Below are 25,494 nucleotides of genomic sequence, written 5' to 3'. Positions count from 1 at the left end.
GGCACAGCCGAATACAACACTCTAATTTGTTTTTATTGCAAATAAAGTGCAAAAATTCGCTGAATTATTTACCAGCAAGATCTTTTTGCAAAATCTATTGGTTTTCGCTGAAGCTATAAAAACTACAGTGCAAATAATTAATAGATTAAAAGGGGTCATAATGCTCTTACACATAGAAAATTAGTAGAAGAAATTAATGCCGACTGTGGGTTTAACTTATTAAGGGTTAGTGGAGGAAAAAGTCTTGAGCATCTCTTTGACTTAAGAGAAGAAATTGCTCAATTTTTGTAGTCTTCGAGTGTATTCTTATTAAACTTAGCTTTTCTTAATAATATTACTCATCTGGAAAAATTACGCACTGGAAAAATTATTTTTTTTAAATTATATTTTTTAATTCTTACCTTGTCCTGATCTTCTCTTCATTAATCGACATCTTCAAGTATTAACTTTTTTCTATATCGTCATTTAAACCGTCTTGCTTTTCTAAGTACTACATTTTGGAAAAAGATAACTAAACAACTTAAAATAAAGCAAAGTTAAATCTTAATATGAGTGATCAAAGTGACCTATGGAATGTAATAAATTATTGATATTTTATGGAAACACACATTAGGAGTAGTCAATTTCATACATAGCTCGATGTAATAGCCCACAGGCCTCAATGTTAACTTGGCGAAGACAGAAATCTGTCTCTTCACAAGAAAGACAAAAATGTCTACGTATACTGAACCTTGCTTTCTGGGCAAGAAGATACCGGTGACAGACAAAGTTAAGTACTTAGGTGTAATTCTCGACCGGAAATTAAAATGGAGACACCACATAGCTGTGCGATATGTAAGGGAACTATAGGCATGAAATGGGGTCTTAGTCCTACTATGACAAATTGGCTTTATAAAAGTGCAATTAGACCAATTCTAGTTTATGCTTCAATAATCTGGTGGACTGCTTTGGACAAAAAGTGTAATATCAAACTACTACAGGGAGTTCAGCGTACATGCTGCTTGGGTATAAGTGGTGCCATGTGTACTACTTCAACCAAAGCTCTGGAAACGTTGCTAGATAATTCCACCCATTGAAACATATTTAAGATATGAGGCGGCGCTTACAGCCGAACGTCTCTTTACTTTAGGCGAACTGGCCAAAAGCGGTTATAGGACACGTAATCAAAACACAATCATAACGCAAGCTTCCACGCAGAAGTCTGAGCAATAACGGAATGTGTAAATTTTATTAGAATAAATATGGCATCCACGGGCCTTAATATATTCACCGACAGCCAGAAGGCAATTAGGGCGATCTCAGGTGATAGGATCAAATCTAAGACCGTATTGGATTGTAAGAATGCTTTAACTGAATACTCTCCCAGAGGTAAGGTCTTCATCATATGGGTACCAGGACACTCGGAGTAGTTGGCAACGAAAGGGCGAATGTAATAGATTTAAAGGAAAGGGAGCTCAAGCTAGTTAACCTGACGAACGCAAAACCATACGACGCAACAAAAGCTGAATTAAAAATATGGGTGAGAGAATCCCATAAGGCCTCTTGGAATAATGAAACGGTAGGTAGAACCACAAAGATACTATGGGGTGACCCTGATGAGAATAAAACGAAAAATCTCCTCAAAATGGGCAAGTCTGAATTTAGTATGATGGTACGTATTCTGAGTGGACACACAGGATTACGAGCACATCTATACAAAATTGACCGTGCGGATTCAGACGAATGTAGAGCATGTGGAGAGGACAGTGAAACTCTGGAGCACTTTCTTTGCCACTGTCAAGCATTAGTCGAAGTTAGATCCAAGTATCTTGGAAGTGATTTTATTCCGGAAATTACATTCCTGACTAGCATTGATTAGAAGATTCTTAGGAATTACGTCCAGGAAACTGAACACTGAAAAGTAATATACTTAGTGAACAATTTTTTTCATGAAAAGCTGCGCACAACAGGCCCGATAGTGGCCAAGGTGATTTCTTCGGATATGATGTACTATACATCCTCCTATCAACCTAACCTAATAGCCCACATTTAGTTTTGTAAAAAAATATATTATATTAATCAATCAGGAGAAATTTTTCTAAAAGCTACAACCCTAACATTCTCATTAGGGCTTTATATAAAACATGTTTAAACAAATTCTGGGAGAGCATTCACAAAACTGTAACGCTAAACAAATCAGATTATCTAGTGGAGCTAATTATTTAGGGACTATGGTGTATAGCAGCAAGTAATCATGGAGGAAAAATACTCAGGAGAAAATGAAGAAGGGACTTTCAAGACTTCCACTGGCGTCTGTAGTTGCCGATTCACACAGGGAAACTTTTGATTTTGTGTGTGAGAAAAAGAGAACGAAATATCAACCATCTCTTTCTCATACACACAAAATCAAAATTTTCCCAAAACAAGTTTCCCTGTGTGAACCGCCACTAACCATACGATGAACTGGATTTATACATTGGTTGTCAGATTGGTTCTTCCTATCTGTTTTCTTGATTACTACGTGGCGTGGTAGCCTGAAACCTACTAAGACTGGTAAAACCTTAGACTTATGATGATACTAAAATTTCGTTACGTAACGCGTCTAACTGGTCAGGTCAATATTCTCTGCAGAATTTCAGGCCATAACATAACGACTTAAGATATCGTGGTAACACCAACAGTAAATGACTTCTAAACGAGATACTAGCGATCTGTAAAGCGAAGGAACTGATATGTAATCATATCGATCTGGGTCTGTAGTGACAGGCTGCACCCTGTGACATTAATATATCACAGTGTGCATTCGTGACTAGTCGTAGAATGTAGAAATGCTTTAAGTTATATTGGTATCGGACAAATTTGCAAAACAAGCCTTGAACCTTGACCTTAATGAAAGGGAAAGATTTCGAAAAGATTTTTTCGATTGCTGGGTAACTGAATGCGGGGAAACATAGTCGAAATGCATAATAGAATTGATTGTTGTTGTTTTAACAGTTCGACTCTGAACGATAGTTCTATTCTGGAAAAAAAAACTTTCGGTCGCTGTGTCCTTGACCAAGTAAGTCTCGGGTCATTTCGGAGCTAAAATCCAATTGTCGTGGGAATGAGGCCATAGGTGATTGTTTTATTTGCTCGTAACAATAAAAATATCAGAATGATAATTCTGCATTTCAATTCTAATTGAAATTTTCTCCGTTCGGTAACATTTCCATTAAAAAAAGGGGAGCTACAAATCGTCTTGCAGAATGTTCACAATAGAATTTCTAATAATTTTTCTTACGATTCCGTCTTTCGATCGTTGCTTAGGTTAGGTCCATTGTGATTCGCTTCAAAGACTGAAGATTCAAAAACAGAGAAGTAAAACTCTACAACAAGACAAGAAAGAAGAAGATAGGTAAAGAGGATAGATGAGTGGAAACGGGTCTATTTCACCAGGGAATACAATCCAGAAGATTTACTAAGTCATTGCCTAACGGAATGCTGAAATTTAATCGAAATGCAGAATCGGGGTGAATTAGAAGTCAGTGTCTGAATACCAAACATACCCCGTTTATTGAAAAAGTATAATTTTAGAGATTTTAATAAGATTTATTTATACGATTCATGTTCATGTAACTCTTAAAAAATACACTTATCAACTAAAATTATTTAAATACGATAACATGGTGAATAATTAAGACAAAAAGCAAAGCTTCATTTATTTGCAAAAATTGAATTTTAAAACTAAATTGAGTTTTCAAAAAAAAAAAAAAAAAAATAGAGTTAAACCGAAGATTTTGTTTTCAAAATAAGTGGGTAATTTTAAACGCATATTGACTAAAACGGGCAAAATAAAGATATGAGGAGATGACAGAAAATGTCTGTTAAAAGATAACCAACCGAATTAATTGTAAAATGGTGGTGTTATGATATTTTTTGTTTCAGTTTTTAGTTACACATGATGCTAAATAAATAAATGTATGTTTATGGATAGTGATAGAGAAAGCTAAAGTTTGATTGAAACATATTTTATTTATGAAGGTATGTTTATAAAATGTTTAAAAGGCAATTAACTATTTAATGTAACTTCTACTCTTTCCCTCCAAGGTCTGTAGAATTGCAATTTATTTTAAATTTGTTTGTGGTATTTTAGTAATTTAGCGAATTCATTCATCATCGTATAATAAAATATAGTTTAAATATTTAATTTTAATATGATTGCAAAACTATGACTAAAGGTGTAAATTAAATTGTTGTAAATTAACTATAAGTTGTTTTCATTTTTTTTAATTTCTCTTAATTTGTTTCGAATAAAATAGGGCGGGCGTTTTATTAAAAACTTTATATAATTTAATGTTTTTTCCCAACTTTTGTGTGTGTATTTTAATCATTAATATGTTGTATATAAATATAAGCTTGAGATATAAGAATAAATTAAATTTATTTCAAATATTTACATAAAAAGTTTTGCTTTCTTTTTCTTTTGTTTGTTTAAAATATATTATATATAAGAAACACTTAAACATTTGTTTTTCTTGCCCTCAAAATTTAATAATATTATTCTATAGTAGTAAGTGGTAGTAATAATAATAATATGTAATAGTAAATAGTATAGTAAATGGTTGTTTGTTTGTTGTTGTATTCTCGTTTTGCTTTTGTTTTCTGATATAGTTAACAATATTTTGGTATAATTGTTTTAATTAATAATAGTAATTAGTACTAATCATTTTAAAAAAATGTTTATTTTCAGATAGTGCCAAACAATTCCAGTCTACCCACTAAGTACTTGTTTTTGTTTAAGGGAGTGGCAATAGAAAATACCAGTTTTTTAAGATATTATTTTCTTGATAACTGCAGCAGTTTTTTTTAATTTTACACAAAAAATTAACAATAATATAAAAAAATAACCAAACATGAACCAAATTATTTGGACCTATAGCAAAATACAAATTATGAGTAAATGTAAATCAATCAACGAAATTGCTTCAAATTTACAATTATATTAAAGCAAATAATAGTGGTAGTAGAGTGTGTGTGTGTAAGTATTAATCAAAACAATGAAAAGCAACATGTTCCCAATTTCGCAGTAATAGTAGTAGAAGTAGCATTAACTTAAATAACAAATCTTAATTTATTAGTTGTTGTTGTTGTTATTTTGTTTGTATCCCTGCTTCTTCGGTGTGTCAAAAAATGCCTCATCTCTTTCTTTCTTGTGTTCAATGTTTTCTATCAACATCAATTTTTTCTCTTATTAATATCATAATAATTAGAAGCTCAGGACAAACATAAGACAAACATCATCATCTTCATTATTACCTCATTATAAGATTAATTAACCAAAAACAAAAAATAATAATAAATATTTAAGTGAGAATCAAAATTAATCGTTTGATTATTCACATTTTAATTTAAATGGAATCCTTTCTCTTTTGTCGCTGTTAGTAAACGTTCTTTCATGATCTCTTCGGTCTGATAATCGGGCAATTTCAAATAGTGGACACAAGTGTTGACCGAAGGATAGCTACCGTCACCAGCATCTACTTTGCGTACTACGGTTAGGCGTGGATGTAAGTTAGCCAAACCTCCTGGTGGTAAACTGCTGCATCCAGTTGTAAATTGTAGGAATGCTTTACGCTCCGGACCCGTCATACTCATTAAAACATTAACGAATCGTAGGAAACCGGGACTGAAAATAGAAAAAAATTTTGTTTTTAAAATGTATAAAAAGGTATAACATTTAAAAAGTTTTTACTTTAAGGTGTGTAAGGCTATAGCAGCACTATAGTGGTGTAGGGTATAAAAAGCTACCCAGCAAAAAATATTTGATGTCATACTTTACAAACCACATCTTAATCACATCTTAAAATGTGATTTCATATTTTTCACTTTTATAAACCAAATATTTCCTTACAAATGAAACCCCAGTTAAAAGTGAGGAAAGAGATGTGGAAAAGTCATTACAAATAACATATTTGAAGTACATCATGATTTGGTGAAAGAGTAGTGAAATTTACATAAGCGTGTCATTAAGAGAATGTGTTTTATTTTTGACATCCAAATATCGGATTTTTACTGCTTCTAAAAATAAGATCAGATGTAGTTCAAAGCTGCCAAAAATGAACAACATCCCTCCAATGACACGCTAATGTAAAATTCATAGGTTTTACACCCGAATTTGAAGCACTTCGGGTTACTAGTTGTGATGAAAATTCTACATCTTTTTCCACACTTTTTTTGCTGGGTAATAATCAACTTACCTATCTTTTGAATAGCCCAATTTCGGTTCAGTATAATTGATGAGATCTTCTCGGGTCCATTGTGGATGCTGTTCACCACATATCATCATACGTGCTTCGGCTGGACTAAATGCTGCCAATTTTTGTAGAGGGAAAACTTCACAGAAACCACGATGGAATGCATCCAATTGTTTGGCAATTCCATCTTGTAGACAAAAGCTTATCAGAGACTCACAATACTCTTCCAAATTATTAATAGTAACATCGATGTCAACACCGTTGGGCACTAGTTCGGCATATTCATAGCCATAAACAGATGAGCTTGGTAAATAGGTAAAGGTCAAAGCTAAATCTTCTAGATTAACTTCGGCGCCATTTTTACTATGTAGTTTGAGATTAGCAATTGCTGTCTGACGTTGTTCGGTTGTAAGGCTAAGATCTGCTTCAATGGATTGTTTGCGAGCCAAAAGCTCCTGTAGTTCTTTGATGAATTCATAGCGTATGGGATCAATTTCGGCAAGATTTTCATATGATAATATACCGTCGTACCATCTCGTCTCGGCACGATAATCGGTACCGAGTAACTTTGAACATGTATCTGCTAATTCTGAATCTTCGGACATTACTGAGGTGGCCATTAAATCTTCCGAAGCAGTATTAGAACTTTTATGCGTAGTAGAACTGGATAAGATTTTGTTGTGACATAACAACTGAAGGAAAGAATCTGATAGAGGTAAGTCCACCAATCGCATGTCTTGTAAAACTTTTGCTATGAAAACGCCCAAAAACCAAAAGTGTTTAGCTGCCTTTTCGCACACTTCCGAGTCTTGGGGCAGAGGAGCTGGGAAAAGACCAGTTTCTCGTCGATTGACATAGTAACCGATAGGTTTATTGGCTTCTTTAAGGTTTGTAGATGATTTTTCTTTCTCCTCCTCAAATTTCTCTATTAATTCACCTCTTTGTGATGGATCGTCATCACACAACCACATACACAAGTCGGATCTTTGCAATTCAGAAGCCACCTAGAAATTAAAGCATTTTAAATTATTATTCTGTCAATTTGGAAAATATTCAAAACATTTAACTTACAAGAGCGAAAAATTCTAAGGTCGGTCCTAGGCCAGTACCTTCTTCACCCATAAAACCAACTTCCAGAACAGATTTGCGATTACAATGTACTTTCATAACCTGCATGGCCCATTCCAATAAGTTTTCATCACGAGGAACTTTGACTCTTTCATGTTTAAGTCTTCCCACACGGAATTCATGTTGGTCATCTCGACGTGGACTTAAACCTGGCATTCGTTGTCTCTCGAGGGTAGCGTCTCTTTGAGATTGCAAACAAACAATACTACGAGAAGCACCAAATGCGGTGCAATTGAAATATAATTGTCGTGTTTCAAATGGAAACAGGAACGGACATGACTGGTTTAGGTCTTCGCACCAAATTGGCAAGGAATTGCTCGATAATACCAAGGGATCTTGAATTTGTTGCTGTAGTTTATTAGTGATTTTCTTACTCATGAAAATCTCCACTGGTAAGATTGTAGTGTTACTACTTGAAGTGCTTTCGTTCAAATCATTCGCTTCCTTAATGGCTTGATTTAGTGTATTCAATTGACTTAAAAGTTGCAGTACATCTTCTACAGTGCAGTTAACATTTTCCGAAGTGATAAATTCACCACGGACTGGAGAGTTGGGTGACAGTGTGGATGCACCACTTTTTGAGGATACCACGGGTGTGTTGTTTCCTTCATCTGCATCAGCGGCATCTTGGTTGAGGGTGGGTTGTAATTCGCGGTATACGATGGTGTAGGTTGGTTCCCAAGTTTTACGGAACTTATCTGCTTTGCTGAGTTGGGAAGCTTGTAGCAGTTCTTGAACAGCACGGAAAATGGTCCAATCGTTGTTGGTCAATTCAATTTCAACATCTGGAACGCCACCTATACCTGGTCCACGTAGAGACAAAGCTAAGATTGGCTGTTGAATAGGTTCCTGTTCGCTTGTGCGGGCTGCCTCAGCACTTGTTCCGGGAGTAGGGATTTCCAATTCCGATGTCTGATTGACATTTGTACGACCAGGTCTGGGATCAAAAGCTGGTATTAAAGCGGAGAATTGACGTTTCAAAACAAATTCGTCATCCCATGATTTACGTTTAGTAACACCTGCCAAACGATTTTCAAATGTTTCATCATCCATGAAGGTCAACAGATTGCGCGAGACCATTACTTGCAATAGAGTGTTTCCAACCTCTTCATATTCATCCTCATTTTCTTCATCATCGTTATCCTCATCCATATCATCATCATCGTCCATGTCTCCCAACAAAGCTGGAGCACGGCAAGTTTCAAGAAAGTCTTCTAAAGAAACCTGTTCGCTATCACTAGATGTTGAAGTAAGACTCATGGTGAGGGCTGGATTAATTGAAGCTTGTCCTTGTTGGCCAGTCGAGGTATTTCCTGCGCCAGAATTAGCATTCGATCCTGCCGTATTAGCTGCATTATTAGAAGACAAACTTGGATAACTCTGAGCAGTGCTGAGAAGGCCCGAATGGAAATTTGAAGAAAGCGCTAGTTTTACTAAACTTGTTACTGAATTTGGACCTCTAGGGAAGAACGAATTCGAACCTCCACCAGAATTCTGGTTATTTCGCTCATTTGAATTTGCATTTGTAGAATTCATAATTTGATTGTTTTGTAAATTGGTTCCTTGAGATGTACGACGACGAGCCATAGCAGCAAATGTTTCCAATAAACCAGTATGAGTAGACGTTTCCGATTGCGATTGAGTTTCTGACGCCGAAGTGGTGGTCAAATTTGGTACACTGACACTCATTTGATTCGAAACTGACACCGAAACTTCACTCTCATTATTTTCACTGTTCTGTACAGATGCCTGCGAATCATTGCCAGCATCAGTACCACCGACAGATTGTTCATTGTAAACGCCGCTTTCAACGTGCGTATCATTACCACCACAACTCTTTTCTACAGCATCTGTAGCATCATTACCGGAGACATTTGCCGAACCGGGACAATCCACACTTAAATTACTCATGTTGTCACTTATATCGCTAGTTCTGGGATTATTTGATTTTACGCAAGTAGCAGCAAGTAAATTTGTTCCTGGCAATGACAAAATATCCGATGCCAGTATATTATTAGTGTTGTTTCGTAACATATCAACGCCATCGCGCATTTTATCGATCATTTCCAGAGCCTCGGAAGAAAATTGAGAGACACGTTGACTAGCAGACGAACCAGAACGTAAATTAACTAAAAGACCTTTACCAATACTTCCACTTGCAGCAGAGTTGTTGGCATTCATCTTATTGTTGGCTTCACAAGAGGATGATGATGTTGAGGCCGCAGCTGAACCAGAACCCAACGAACTAACATTACCAAATATAGCAGCCAGAGTATTCTTACTATTTGCATTGGAAGTACCAAAGCCAGTAGCAGCACTAGTAATGGTAGCCAATCCACTGGGTGGAGGATTATCACTCAAAGCCAAATTTTCTGTTATTGTAGCAAGATCAGATGCAACATTGGCATTAATTGCCTGCATTGAATTATTTATTGTTGATAGATCTGTAATGTTGTCGCGTTCTCTAAGCAAAGTTGAAGTATTACCTACGGACACTCCGGCCGCGCCTGAAGATGCGCTTTTGCCTTGACCTCCTTGATTTTCGTCGCCTACTACTCCTGCTCCAGAACCACCAGCTAACATTTGAGATTTGGCCGAAGAAAATACGTCTTCAGTTATAGCTTCTACTGTTTGCTTCCAAGCTAAGTTGTCCGCTGAAGCGGCTTGATCTGGTGGGCCTTCGGAATTACGATTAATTTCTGTTGCTTCGGGCAGCGAGGGTGTTGAACTTGATTTTCTGGAATTTAAGGAGATTCCTTTCTTACTGCTGTTACTAGTTGCACTGGGAGCGATTGCCGTTCCACCTTCAAACATGGAAATATTTTCACTATTGGCCAGTTTTAAATCGTACTTTCCTTCAGCACCCATACGGTATGAGTTTCGAACACCATGATCCCATTTTACATCTATCCAGCCATTATGTATTTCACCGGTTACAGTGCCTTCGCAACCACCATCCTGATCGTCCCAGCGCCAGTCAACACCGCGTACAACACGTGCTCCAGTGGTTATATGTTTCAATTGAGCACGAATTTGCCTACGTTCCCGACGTATCTTGGCCTCTGCTTCCTTCGAACCTTTACCGATGTCATCGCATACACTTACAATACGCCCATAAATTTCAAAGCCACTTAAACTTAGATAATGTGTTTGGCCAGATGCGTTACGACCATTTTGTTGGATGCGTATGTGACGGAAACCTTGATTCTCATCAGGTGCACATACTATTGGCCAGGTTGATGTACTACCGGGTTCTACGAGACTCTTGTCATCAGCATGTGTAACTAAAGTGGTCCAGTTCACGCCATCTTTAGATCCTTGCAACATCCAATTACGCAAAGCCGAACGGCCATAACCGCGAGCATGTCGTAGTGTGTAAGCATTTGGTATAACGTAAACACCTAAATCAATGGCGAACCATGCTTTCTTATTATCCTTGGTATGACAGTTTACAGAGATACTGTCACGAGAAAGAATATCTTCTAACTTTCCATATGGTAGAGTTTTACCTTCAGAACTTGTGACCTGAACAAGACCATACTGTGCTGGGTTTACCCATTCGCATGTCTTGCCATTCGAACCGATATAGTATATAAGACCTTCTTCATCAAAATCATAGTGGTGCTTAAACACCATACCTTGTTTGTGTTCACGCAATTTTTTCAAATATAAAAATGTGCTACGATCCATATCATACCATTGTTTGGCAACCATTTTAAGCAAGTATTTTGACAACTGACCAACTGTGGCCAAAGGTTCCATTTTTAGAGTTCTGCCAGTGCGATCGAAAAGTGTAGTCTCACAGGTTGCCCGTTCTAAGCGGAAACGCAAACGTTTGGTAAGTATTTGTAAGCCATAACCAGGACCAGGGGCATCGTATAAAAAGACAGGAAGTTTCTCGGTGCTTTCTAAAACGGCAACCAATTTCTGGACTAAAATGGAGGCGGTATTATTAGTCTTAGTATTTAATTCGTTGCGTTCTAGTATACACTGTTTAAATATAGCAACACGTTGTTTTTGTAATTTATTCATTTTGGTACGAGATAGGCCATTGTCCCAGTAGTTCTTAGAGAGCACTGCCACCAAAGCTTGTACCAAACCAGATGAGTGCATTTCATAAGCACTAACAACTCCGTCCTCTTGCAGAAGTTGCGACAACTCATTCAAAGCTTCACGTAGTTTATCCTGCCAAACGGTCTGACCAGGCAAACGTTGCTCCTCCAGGGCAATTTCTATTCTCTTCACTATACTAGTTAATTTGGCCACAGCTCCACGTGGAACTGCCTGTGCAGCCTTAAAGTATTTGTTGTAAATATCACGAGCCATATTTTTAACCTGAGTCTTTTGAACTTCAGTTTTAGTTTTAATCTTCTTTTTCTTATTAGTTGACCAGCCCGTAGCGAAATCTGGTCCCAATGTAGTTTCTGCTGTGAATGTGTGCTTTGTGCCACGATTACTTTCAAATATAAAACCAGGCAAATCATCTTGCAATATTGTAACCTGATGACCTTCGGTATTGTGTATTTGCAACTGACCTTGTTTTTGCGATTGCAAAACCCAATTGCCAACAACTATACGTAATACGCTAACTGTAGGTAGGATGGGTTGCGATGGTGTACCCGGACGTACTGCAGAACGTGCTCGTAATAGTTTTTCCAAAAATTCACCACGATTTTCTAAAATTATATTCATGTTGTTCAGTTAATGTGTTCCTAATTTTGATATTTAAATCGTTTTTTTTTTTATAATAGATCAATATCTTGAAATTTAAGATTTTTAAAGATAAGCAATTTTAAGGTCTAAATTATCAGATTGGATTTATATTTTTAAAAAATGTATTATTTGAAAAAATGTATTATTTGAAAGGACAAATATATCTTCACTATTTGCTGGGTAAATCCAGACAAATCCAATAAATCTTCTAAATTCGATCTATTATAAAAAAGTTTAGGAAATTATGTGGGCTAGCTTCTTTTCGAAAAAAAGTTAATTTATGTAATGTTAATGAAATAATTTTTATGGTGTTGTGTGGCACTAGGTTTCTAAATATTAATAAATTGTAAATACAATACGAATTTAATAAATTTTGCTTTTACATATATTAGCATAAAACTACATTTAGTGTGTTAATTTAAGCCATTTAATTGTTAATAATTTTTTCAAACAAAATTGTTAAAACACTAAAAACATAAGTAAAATTTGTTAAAAATATAAAATAAACATAAGATGAAACGATAGGAAAGAAACCAATTTAAACCAAATAAAGATCTCACCTTCGCTATTGGAAGAATCCATGCCACGTCCCCTGCCTAAGATATAATAAAGATAGGTATTGCACAGTATAAGGTAAAATTAATCATAAAAAAATAATTAGAAAGGAAATTTAATTTAAATAAGTTAAACAAAAACTAAACCAACCAAACCAAATAAATTAAACATAAATAAGTAAAACATTCAGCAGTTTCGTTATGCTTTACACTATATTTGTCCACACAAATTGCAACAGAACTACTCTTATTGTTTTTATTATTGTTGCACAAATTTTTATGTATTAAATAATTTCAACAAATTGCATAATATAACGAAACATTGCCCGTATGGATTGAAAAAATATACATTGATTTAAGAACACACACACTAATATCTTTTTAAAACCATTATTATAACTTGGAACAGTAAAAAAATACAATACACAATCAAAATGTGATTATATACCAATTGAAAGTTTTATGAATTTGAAGCTAGACTTAAGTTTTGCAAAGGAACAGTAAATGTTACTAAATTATGAACAGCTTATAAATAAATTGAATAAAGCCAATAAAGGAAATATTGCAAAATAGTTTAGATATTTGTTTTCATTTATAAGTAACATTCTGATTCCATAGGGCATGTTCTAATCCAAACTATATGCTAATAATGTTTCCAAATTTGCAATATTAATTTTATTTATTTGCTTGTTCATAATTTATGCTCAAAACATGCTTTTTTAACATACCTGAACTGTCATTGCCATTTTCAGGACTACCGCTCGAATACATAGTGGCCAATTTACCATCGAGTATAAAACGGAACCAGCCATTTGAACCATTCGATAGTTCTAATGCAGCTGAATCAGACCACACATATAAACAATCACGACCACGACAAATACTCCATTCGTGCCAATGATATGCTTTACATTGTAGTATTTCCTTTGCATCTTCCATAGCATCATCTGTAATAAAATTTTTGGAACATAGTATTTCATTAGGTTTTGGGATTAAAAAGAAACTGTATTAATGTTAGGTTTCCCTGATATGTGTACCTAGGTTCGCTCTTTACGTTATAGATGTAGTTTTAAGATCAAGGTTAGTGGAAAGAAACTAGTCGTGAGGATAACACATAAATTGTTGTATGATAGTTTCCCAGTCCACGTATGTACGTCATCTGAATGTGTATTTCTTGTGGAACAAAAAATTGTCAGAGTCATGGAGGATTCGGACAATACTTGGGCCGGATACGTGATTCATACGGACATACATAAAAGTAGAAGTACTGAATGGTCTGATGGTCAGTTTTGAATCCAGAGCCACCCGTAAGATGGAGAAATTGGCTTTGTTCTCTGAGGATGATATTTCTCACTGTTAGACCGTTGAGAAGTCTTCTCCTATCGACGATGCCAAGTGAATTCAAGCAGACACTCTAGCAATGGCCCCTCCGTAAGAGCAAAGAAAGATAGGATGAGGAGTGGGATGTTGTATTATTTAGCTAGTACGTTTGATATGAGGATGTATATTACATCAAATCCGAAGAAATACACCCAGGATTCCATCGGGCTTGTTGTGCCCGACGGAACACAAAGACGGATTCGTCACCGTTCTTATCAAAGGCAGCTTCTCGGTAATCTCAAAAAGTGATGGGTCGGTGACAACATCAACCTATAGTTCTGGACAGGTTGCCGAGGGTGTTGTTCAACGATCAAGCGCTCATGTCTTCAGAACTAGCTGCGGCGGTCAAAGGACATCACTCAAAATGTTGCTAAAACAGAGTAATCCTGGTAATCATCCAGTCGGTGCCCTTAGTGGTCAATAAGGAAAAAGGCTTCGGCTGTGATACTTCCACAACGATGGTAGACTCCTTACCGACAAATGAAGACTTGCGACATCACTGCTAACAGCTCTGAATGTGAAGTATTTTGTGGGGAAATCAGTAGCACTCAGAAGTATCTGGCAAGTCATCGAAACAAGCTGGGAAGGTCAAAAAGGCGTCCCCCAAAATCAGAATAATAAATCCAAGACAAATCTATCTAAATCTAAGGCACAATGGCTGTATAATTATATTAATAGTATTGACAAGATCTGTAATAAGCATGATGAGGCATCTTCAATGGGAAGATCAGTACGGATTTGATACTCGTTTTGTATAAGCGTGAAATTTTTGAGTACTATTCGAGCAATCAGGCCAATACAAGGCCCGACAGCCGGTTCTACGTAGCGGAATGACCCGAAATTTTTCGGCCAAGGGCTGACAACCTCAGCAACAACTACACTATGGCCTATTGTTTAATCAAGTGTTTAATCAAAAATATACGAACATACCTGTAGTTAGACTTTGTTGTTGTCCAGCTGCTCCACCGCTAGTACTACTACCACCACTTGCTGTCGTCGCCGCTTCATCTGTTGTAACAGTCGTTGAAACAGAAGTTATTGTTGTTGCTTTAACTGTTTCGCTTTCATTTTCTGGCTCAATAAGAGCTTGTACTTTGGAAAATACTCCCAAACGTGCAAAATGATCCAAGAACTCATCTTGAGTTTTACTCATAAGTTCTTCAATTATTGTAAGTACAACTAGGTGTCCATCGTCATCGTCCTGTGAAGCAAACACAATAATATACAAAAATTTAAAGAATATATTAAAATATTATATTTTTACAAAGGAAAATCAAAAATTAATATATATTAATTTATTTTCTTTTACATTAAACACGAAAGGAGGAGAAAAAAGCAAATCAAGCAGAAAAAAAAAACTATAAAAAACATGTTTCAAAAAAATCACATTCATACAAGAGAAAATAAAAAAAAGAAACTTAAAAAATTATTAAAATCGTGATGACGTTAAGAACGTATAATATGCTTGTTGCATATTAAATATTATATTCTTCTGGTACGATCACATTGCACAAAATCTTTGCTAAACCGTAGAAACGTTCTTTTTGATATTGTGTTGAGAATTGTTAAAACAGATTTTTAACTACAGATTTCTATTGTCATAATTTCATTAGATATTTTAATCAATGTGAACGCACCTTTTTATGTAAAAAATAATAATAAACAAAGCGCTACATGTAAATGTTTTAGAGGTGTCATAATTTTTTAACGAAAAAAAACTTCCATAATGTATGATTCAAATGTCTCTGTACTTACGTTGAGCAATTAATTATTGAAATTTTATCCATAAATATTTAATTAGCTTCTAAAGTAGTTAAATTGCATAGATTTGAAATTGGAAATTCTAGTTTTAAATTTACAGTATAAATTTGAGATGATGAATTTTTATTCTTAAATCAGTGTTAGGATACGGAGAGTACATATACATATGTATGTTTGTATGTATGTAGTATTTTGTAGTATGTATAGGAGGTTTCGAGAAAGACAGGCATAATACAAGCAAAATTTTATTTTTAATTGGCCATTAAAACAACAAGTGAATCTATTAATGCAATGCATTTTTGTTATTAAAACTTTCATTGCAAATTACTTTTCAACAATAGTTCATCAAATGAATTTTCAACAACAACAAATATGTATGTCTTTGGGTAAAGTATTAATTAATAGTAAATGCAACCATGATTGTTTATTTTGGTTTTTGTAACCCTAAACACACAGAAATCGTTCGTTACCCTATAATCAGTTCTTGGCTCCAAGGGCACAATAAAGCGTGGATCCGCTGGCCCTGTTGTAGTACGAGCAGGTTTTAACATGCCGTTGCATAAAGACGGTCTTTGCGTTGGCCAACTGTAGCTTATCTATATATTGAGTAGTATAGTAATATAATTATGTTTGATTTATATTTAAATTGTTCAAAATAAAATAAAACTAAAAAGAATCTAAATGTATATGAAATGAATGAGTGCTTGTGTGTATAGTTTTTGATTTTCCTTTTCTTTTCTTTTCTCGTTTTCTTATTATCATCAAGTAAATGAACCGAATATTAAATTATGTGTACTGGACTCATTTCACTTACCTCATTATCCAAAACACTGGCTACAACTTCCACCAGTAGGGTACCTAAATTACCACTACTGCTAATAGTGACCACAACTGGTAATTCGGCATTACTTGAATCCTGTTGAGTTTCACAGAGTCCTTTAAGGACATTAGGTTGTGCATATTGAACCATTTTTTTGATAAGACCCAAACTGGCGCGACGAACACTGCTAAGCATGGTGCCTTGAAAAGTGCGACAAAACATGGGCAAAAATAGTTTTAAATATACTGGTGCCATTTCAGGGTCACCACGTGGCTCAATAGTTGAATTATCCTCACTGCCATCCTTGTTTACAAGACTATGTCCAGCTGCCATCCATTCGCCAGGCGATTGTAATATAGCGGCTACCTCACGATGACCATCATCATTGCGTTCGCGGGCCTTATCTAATGGAGTTTTACCATCTTCATCACGTAAGTCGGGATAAGCTCCATATTTAAGGAGAACCTTTGCTATGCCAGGTCGTCCAAAACAAGCAGCATAATGAAGAGATGAGCTGCGCTGTCCCTTATTGACATCTGCACCCTTTTCGCAAAGGTATTCAACCATTTCTAGGGTGCCGAATGCAGAGGCCCAATTTAAAAGTGTTTGACCCACATCATCCATGCAGTTGACGTCGATTCCACCAGATTCGATGGCTTCTTGTAGGGCTTCAGTATCTTTAGAGCGTATACAATCGATAAGTTGACGATGTGTTCTTTCTACCGTGGAATCATTGCGACGGGCGCGTGAGGCCAATTGACCTTGACCACCAGCCGCCCCTACTCTATTCAAGGCCTGACGACCTTCGAAAAGCAGTAAAAGCAGCAGATCTGCTAATCTCATACAATCTAGTACGCAACGCTCGTCACCTTTAAGAGCCCTCTCAATGGCATCTGGTAGCTGAGAACGTAATAAATCATGTGTTATTGAAGATGAACCGCGGCAGAGGGTGGACAATAATGAAATTGTGGTAGATATCGATTGAGATGAACGACTGGAATCAGTAGTTTGAGCTTTTTGAATAGGAGCAGGCACGGGGGCAGCCAAAGTTTCGCCCTGAGTTCCGGATGATGAAGGGGCACCGGCTGTTGGAGTTGTTCCACCGGTAGCAGTTAGTGCAGAACTTCCTACAGGTCCTGCAGCATTACTTAAACGTTTAAGCAATTCATTTACTAGGCCATATTCCGCAAGTGGTGCTGGGTCAACCCATTTGCGTGTAAAACGATCAGCGACTGAAGCAAAGCATTTCAAAGCTCCATCAGACACCATAGGATCTTCATGTTGTAGCAAAGTACTAAGACTCTCGACACAATTCTGTATACAGGGAGTATTTGGTTCAACTTTAGTGCAGAGACGTGACACCACCGCCATGGCAGAGTGCAAAGTATCCTTGTGAACCTGTGAGCCACAATCTCGTATAAAAGAAAGTACACAGTTAAGGCCGCCACCATCGAATACAGCACCAGCCTCACGGGTACAAATCAATTCCAATACTTTAATGCATTGTTCAGCTAAATCGCGTGATGTACGTGATGATAAATCTGCCACTACTAGACGATTGCAAATTGCTTTAATGGCGCCATCAATGGCAACAATACGACGTGTACACTCAGCAGATACATCCAAATAATATGTAATGGCACGAGCCGTAACTTCTAGTACATTTTCTGGTGCCAATTCATCAAGAAAGATTTTGCAGAGTGCTGGTAGAAAAGTACGTGGTGGACAACTGCAAGAAAAAATAATTAATAATTTGATTTTGAATTCATAAATTCGTTGCTCAACTAACCTTTCAAAACACCTGTCCACATTATCTGACATTAACAGAAGCATACAAAGCTGCTCGAGAGCAATCAATTGCATGTCACGCTCATCCCCCTGACCCATTGAGAGCCATTCCAAAAGTGTTTCTGGATCAACATCTCCCATCTGTAATTGATCACCAAGAGAAAAAGGTTCAATTGAAAAATAACAAATAAAGCAAAATAAATACAAAATATTAACAATTTTGATGGATTTAAACTCCTTTTTTAATTGTCAATGGGGTTGAAAAAAAAAAATTGTAAAAATTAGGGGAAACACCGAAAAAATATAAAATAAATGAATGATTTTATGTATGTTAATATTGCATTCAAAGATTTTTTACCAAAACTAATACATACACATAAATAAAAAGCCTAAAAAATTACACAATTGTGGTTAATACATAATAGATGTTAAATAATTTAACATAAATTTAAATTTAAATTATTTGCAAATGTCATAAAGTTAAGTGTAATTAATCTATTCGAAAATATGTTACTTGCAAGGTTGGCAACCGTTTCAAAACAGTAACAAGTAAGAGTGTTATACTATTCGGCTATGCCGAATCTTATATACCCACCATCAAACCTCGTTTGACTCGAATGAAACTTACTTATGTCGAATTTCATCTATATACTTGTATTTTTTAGGCCAGTTATAAGCGTTAAAGTAATTTTCTGAAGGGGACCTTAGGGGGGTAGGGTCAATTATGGGTCGATCCTCATATAATTTGGTAGACAGAATTTGGTTCGTATTAAATTTATTTGTGTCGAATTTTATCGCTACACTCGTATTTTTAAGCCATTAATGAGCGTTGCAGTCATTTTCTAAAGGGGACCTTATATGGAGGGTAGGGTCAATCATGGACCGATCCTCATAAAATTTTTTAGATAGATTTTGACTCGTATGAAACTTACTTATGTCGAATTTCATCTATATACTAGTATTTTTAAGCCAGTAATGAGCGTTAAAGTCATTTTCTAAAGGGGACCTTATATGGGGGGTAGGGTCAATCATGGACCGATCCTCATAAAATTTTTTAGATAGATTTTGACTCGTATGAAACTTACTTATGTCGAATTTCATCTATATACTAGTATTTTTAAGCCAGTAATGAGCGTTAAAGTCATTTTCTGAAGGGGACCTTATATGGGAAGTAGGGTCAATTATGGACCGATCCTCATGAAATTTTGCATAGTGATTTTGGATCATAAGAAACTTACTTATGTCGAATTTTACCGCTATATTCGTAATTTTAAACAAGTTATGGCTGTTAAAGCTGCTTTTCGAGGGGCTACTTGTATGGGGGCTATCAGAAAACGTGGACCGATATTGCCCATTTTCAATACCAAATAAAACTTACCTGTAAGAAATATTTATGTGAAATTTCAACCCTCTAGCTCTTTCCATTGGGACTCTATCGTGCTTTCAACAGACAGACGGACGGACAGACATGGCTAGATCGTCTTAGAATTTAATGAGGACCCAGAATATATATACTTTTGTGGGTCTATGACCAATGTGTTTCGATGTGTTACAAACGGAATGACAAAATCAATATACCCCCATCTTTTTTGATGGTGGGTATAAAAAGATAGCGGTATCGGTATTTAACTGTATTTTAGCGTTATCAGTATTATTTCAGTAACGGTAGTGTGCTAAAAGAAACCTTTTTTTGAAAATTTATTTCCTTTTCGAAATTTTTAATATTATAACGTTAACGGTATTTAAGCGGTATTGTTATTTTGGTTTGTTCTTTTTTGGTGTTGTCCTTTTAGCGGTAGTAGTGCTAAAAATGTGTTCTGGCAATAACGATAGCTTAGCGATAATGTTTGATAACCTCGGTTATTTGTAATCTTGGAAAAAAGGGAAAAAGATTGAGCAAAACGAAAAACTGATGAATTGGTTTCAAAACATTTGTGTTGAAGCAATTCATACTAAAGTAAAACCAAGTAAGAGTGTTGTATTAATATGGAAGAACCATATTTATATATCCACCATCCAATCATATCCAGTAAAAATAAAGTGAATTTCGGATAGTGATATTTTATGAATCGATCATTTTGTTATTTTTTCAGCAATTAATTCCCTATATTTATTTATTCAAACAAAGTAATATAAATATATATTTATTATCATCTTGATACTAAAATGAACATTAGTATGATTTTAGAAGGGAGATCAATTATTTAAAAAGAGTGATTCATTAAAAAAATGTTTTTCGAAACTTTTGTAAAGATTTAATAATAAGCTAGTAATGTGCTTAAAAGTCATTTTTGAAGATGTCCTTATATGGGCGATAGAATCTTCATAAGATTTTGCAGAAAAATTGCTGTTCCTATAAAACTTGTTTATTTCGAACTTCATAGATGTACAACTGCTATTTTTAAACCATTTATGAATGTTTAAATTGTATACTTAGATTTCTGCTGATCTCCAGCACAATGAGGATGTCATAATCCCCTAGCTGATTAAAATCTACTCGGCCTGTCTAGAATGATCTTGGACCGGATGTACGGTGGTCTTTATCCCCAAATGGGGAAAGGCCTCTCATACTAAACCGAAAGATTTCAGGCCAATCAGTCTGTCATCCTTTCTCTTAAAAACCTTGGAAAGGATTATCGATCTGCACATTAGGAGTACGATCGTTCCCGACCGTTTATCTGCATCTCAACATGCTTACATGAAAGGCAGATCTGTTGAACCTGCCCTTCACTTACTCGTAATTTTTGTCGAAATTAGTGGCCTTTAATAATGTACTACCAGAATCAATTTTATTGGAACTAGTTAGGTTGAGTGTTATACAGCCGATCTCCCAATTTCTTAGTAGGCTTTTGACTAATCGAGTCATAATTTCTACCATGGGATATGCCACTGCTTACAGAATGGCGAAACGTGGCACTCCACAAGGAGGAGTCTTATCAGCTCTCCTATGGAATATTGCCATTAACTTATTACTCATGGAACTCGATTCCATGATGTGTAAGACTATTGCATATGCGGATGATGTGGCTGTTGCTGTCTCTGGCAAGCATTTAACCACTATCTCACAATGCCTGCAACAATCACTGAGTCGACAGAGTCGTTGAAGCTACAACAGTGGTCTCAGTGTCAATCCTGGGAAGACTGAACTTGTTTTATTCACGAATAGATACAATATTTCCTCCTTCCTCGCCTAAACGGGGTAGAGCTTAAACTCTCTGATAGTGCAAAATACTTCTTGATTCTAAACTACGATGCAATCTGAATATCAAAGCGAGAGCCTCTAAGGCATCTATCGCGATGTACGCATGTAGGAAGGCAATTGGCATGAATTGGGGAATCAGTCCCAAGACTGCGAAATGGATCTTCGACATGGTTATAAAGCTTATTCTGATGTATGGGGCACTTGTCTGGTGGAAAGCTTTGGAAAAATCAACCTACTGCAATTATACTGAAGGAATAATGCGAGCTTCTGCACTAATGATCACTGGTGCGATTCGAAGCAAGCCATCACAGGCGATGTTTACACTTACGCAATGGTTGCCCGCCGATCTGGCCTTAAACTCGGCAGTTAGACTTCATGCCGCAGGGATATGGAAGCCAAACCGACATGGTCATGCTTCTATCCTGGGGAATACGACTTGCATCCCCGAGAATATCGATTACTGCTTTCCCACGCTCCTTCCGGACAAAAGATTCACAATTAAGATGTCAAACGAACCATCCTTCTCAGAGGATGCAACACTTGACATCTATACTGACGGATCTCAGTCCTCAACAGGCGTGGGTGGTGGTTTCTTTATCCCCCGCTTTAATAAGGCGGTGTGTTTTAGGCTAGACAACTACTGTAGCTTCTTACAGGCTGAAATCTCAGCAATAAAAAGAGCGGTTAACTGGATGAGGTACTATAGAATATGCAATGGAAATTTTCCAATTTGTACTGACAGTAAACCTGCTATAAAATCTTTATCCGGTGTCTACACGACATCCAGACTGCTTCGCAATTGTCGGGTGTCTCTTTACGAGATGGTGAACTATTCGTACCTGGAACTACTCTGGGTACCGGGTCACTCTAATATTCCCCGAAATAGAAAAGCGGCCGAACTAGCAGAAACTGGTTCCCGTCTTCACATAAGGGATACTGACACTCTAGTTGTCCCCTTCTCATGCTGTAAAGCCTTTATTCAGCATGAACTTTATGAACTGCTTAACATCAAGAATGACCTGGCCTCTCTACGATGAGCGAAGTTCTTTTTGTTTGATGGGGCTTTCCAGGATGAGACTACGTATACTGGTAGCCATCCTAACAGTGCACTGCAAGAAGACTAAATCTTCCATGCAATGACTATTGCAGAAGTTGTCAAAGTGAGGATGAAGAGGAAACCGTAGAACACTTCATCTGCCTCTGTCCTGCCCTGGCAAATATCAGGACTGAGTTTCGAGGCAGTCCAACATTGCGGTTCTATCTAATATAGAAGTCTATAAGATAGAATCATTCATTCGTGCCTTCGGCTGGTTTAATACCATATCAATCATGGACATGTAATGTCCCATAGGTTTGGTTTTCTTTTTCGCAGGATCGGTTACAGGGTATCACAATGGGACCACTAGGACCCAAGTGAGTCGGTCAAATGGCCGACTGCCTCAATAACCTAACCATACTGAGAAGCCACTTGTATGGGGGCTAGGTGAAGTCTTGAACCTAAGTCGCATTGCGCATTGTCAATACCAAGCAAACATTGTCTATAAGTACCAATTTCAGCCACCAGTTCCTTCCGTTCGGATACCATGACTCTACTATATGAAATTGCATGTTTTTTTTGGTGCGTCGTATGGACTCACGGATAAGATATTTAAGAATTTTGGCATCGCTTTGTTTGGGCATAATTTAGCATGATTTGATTTTGTAGCATATTTTGACGTTTTTTGTGTCTGAAAATTTTTAAGTACGACTTTTTTAACTTTATTCTTAAAAATTAAAAAAAAAAATAATTTTTTAAAATTTTATTTCGTTTGTTTTTATATGTTCGTTTGTAGAACTTAGTGAACTTTAGTGGCAAAAATGTTCTTTATAATAACAAAATTATGAAAGTGTTGACATGATATTCTTGTATACATTTGTAATAAAAATTTAGGTTTAGTTTAGCGATACAATAAAAAATAATGCATATTTATATATATATATATATATATATATATATATATATATATATATATATACAGTATTGTTCGAAACCTAACCTTTTTTGGCATTGTATACAAAGTGCTATATTTTCTATTTTAATTGATTTATTCAAAATTATATAATTGATAATAATAATATTATGTGTCTACATTATAATAACAACAACAAAAGTTTAATTCCATTTCGCTGTGAGTTATAAGAAAATAATAACTGAATTAACTCCATAAATAGCTGTTCGAAACTGAAGCAACTTTTTGATCTTCTTATGAAAATCTTTGATCCTTTTGAGTTCCAAACACCTTTATGGAATAGATTAGTTACTAGTGTAGTTCGTAATGAATCCCAATCGGATTTTAAGCCATTCGCCAGCTGTAATGTTTTCTAAAACTGCGAGTTTCGACCCAGCGCTTCAGAATGCCGAACAGCATCTCTAAGGGGCTTGAGTCAGGAGATTTTGATGGACAATCAAAGAATTTGGGTCCCATTATACGATAACTACTCTTAGATCAACTTTGCTAAAGGATTTGGTTCATTATCATGCTGAAAATCGCAACAAAGTAATTTGTTCTGTTCAATGTACTTAAGCCTTTGGTTTATTTTGTTGGCCAAAAATGTCCCAGAAAGTAAAACAATCCAATTTTATTCATATTTCAACATCAGGACTTACTCTACTCACTAAAAAGCTTGCCCATAACCTTAATTGTTTGACCTCCATGCTTTTTTAAGTCTTTAATGTACGATGATGTAACCGCATATGAATCCCGCAGTGACATGGCACAGAGTTTACTTAAAGAAATTCGATTTTTTCAAAAATTTTGTACAATTTTGGGTAGAATATTGAAATAGATTACGCAAGACTAATAAAAACAGTTTTATTTACAAACGGGTCCACATTTTCCGTCTTAAATTCAAACAGAGTATGCGAGGCTCAGAGGCTGAAGGAAATATTACAATATACCCTTTTAGTAAAGGCCCAATAATGAATGGAGAGCAAAATTTTAGGGTGTGGCTATGTTTTTTAAAGAGAAGAGTTAGTCCTGATGTTGAAACACAAACAAAGTTGGATTGTTTTTCCTTTTGGGACGTTTTTCGCCAACAAAATGAATCATATGATTGAGTACATCGAACAGATCAACTTACTTTATTGCGATTTTCAGCATGATAATGAACCAAAACCATTGGCAAAGTTGATCTAAGAGTTGTTATCGGGTAATAGGACCCAAACTCTTTGATTGCTCATCAAAATTTCCTGACTCAAATCCCTTAGTGATGCTGTTCGGCGTTTTGAAGTGCTGTTTCAGAACTCGCCGTTTTAGAAAACATTGCAGGGGCGAATAGCTTAAAATCCGATTAGGATTCATTACGAACTACACTAGTAACTAATCTATTCCATAAAGGTGTTTGGAACTCAAAGGGACCAAAGATTTGCATAAGAAGATCAAAAAGTTGCTTAGATTTCGAACAGCTATTTATGGAGTTAATTCAGTTATTATTTTCTTGTAACTCACATCGAAATGGAATTAAAATTTTGTTGTTGTTATTATAATGTAGACACATAATATTATTATTATCAATTATATAATTTTGAACAAATCAATTAAAATAGAAAATATAGCACTTTGTATACAATGCCAAAAAAAGTTGCTTAGGTTTCGAACAATACTGTATATATACAACTAAAAAATACTTACCGTGTTTTTTTGTGTTTATGCCGGTATACAGTAAGTCTATTGACTTTCAAATCGATTCGAGTTATTTAGTTGACCTGAAAAAAATAAATTCATATTTAAATTAATAAAATAAAAAGTTATATAAAATAATCGATTAATTACATAAATTCGATAAATATTAATACTCATTAAGATAATAATTATAGTTATAATAAAAAAATTAGCAAAAATATTTAATTAACAAAAAAAAAAATTAACAAAATTATTTAATATTGGCTTTTATTCT

General features: G+C 35.6%; 1 protein-coding gene across 4 annotated transcripts in view; it reads right to left on the bottom strand.

The window, feature by feature from the left end:
• Positions 1-4,794: 4,794 nt before the first annotated feature.
• The window catches only part of LOC119610567 (E3 ubiquitin-protein ligase Ufd4), a 30,091-nt gene continuing 9,391 nt past the window's right edge, over positions 4,795-25,494 (bottom strand). The window contains exons 2-11 of one of the 4 annotated variants that reach the window (XM_037965839.1): positions 25,230-25,303; positions 18,358-18,497; positions 16,563-18,297; positions 16,219-16,344; positions 14,918-15,188; positions 13,336-13,554; positions 12,614-12,649; positions 7,284-12,016; positions 6,216-7,216; positions 4,795-5,644 (exon numbers count right to left, since the gene is read on the bottom strand). In XM_037965839.1, the coding sequence (XP_037821767.1) occupies positions 5,362-5,644; positions 6,216-7,216; positions 7,284-12,016; positions 12,614-12,649; positions 13,336-13,554; positions 14,918-15,188; positions 16,219-16,344; positions 16,563-18,297; positions 18,358-18,497 (8,544 nt within the window). In that variant the 5' untranslated portion in view covers positions 25,230-25,303 and the 3' untranslated portion in view covers positions 4,795-5,361. The remainder of the gene's footprint in view (positions 5,645-6,215; positions 7,217-7,283; positions 12,017-12,613; positions 12,650-13,335; positions 13,555-14,917; positions 15,189-16,218; positions 16,345-16,562; positions 18,298-18,357; positions 18,498-25,229; positions 25,304-25,494) is intronic. The other 3 variants (XM_037965840.1, XM_037965841.1, XM_037965842.1) reach the window with 3 other exon arrangements.

Source organism: Lucilia sericata, unplaced genomic scaffold, assembly GCF_015586225.1.
Source record: "Lucilia sericata isolate MDLA Ls3-8-SP2 unplaced genomic scaffold, ASM1558622v1 Contig001232F_arrow, whole genome shotgun sequence".
NCBI lineage: Eukaryota > Metazoa > Arthropoda > Insecta > Diptera > Calliphoridae > Lucilia > Lucilia sericata.
Note: the sequence above shows the minus strand (reverse complement) of the source record. Positions and strands in the feature narration are given on the sequence as shown.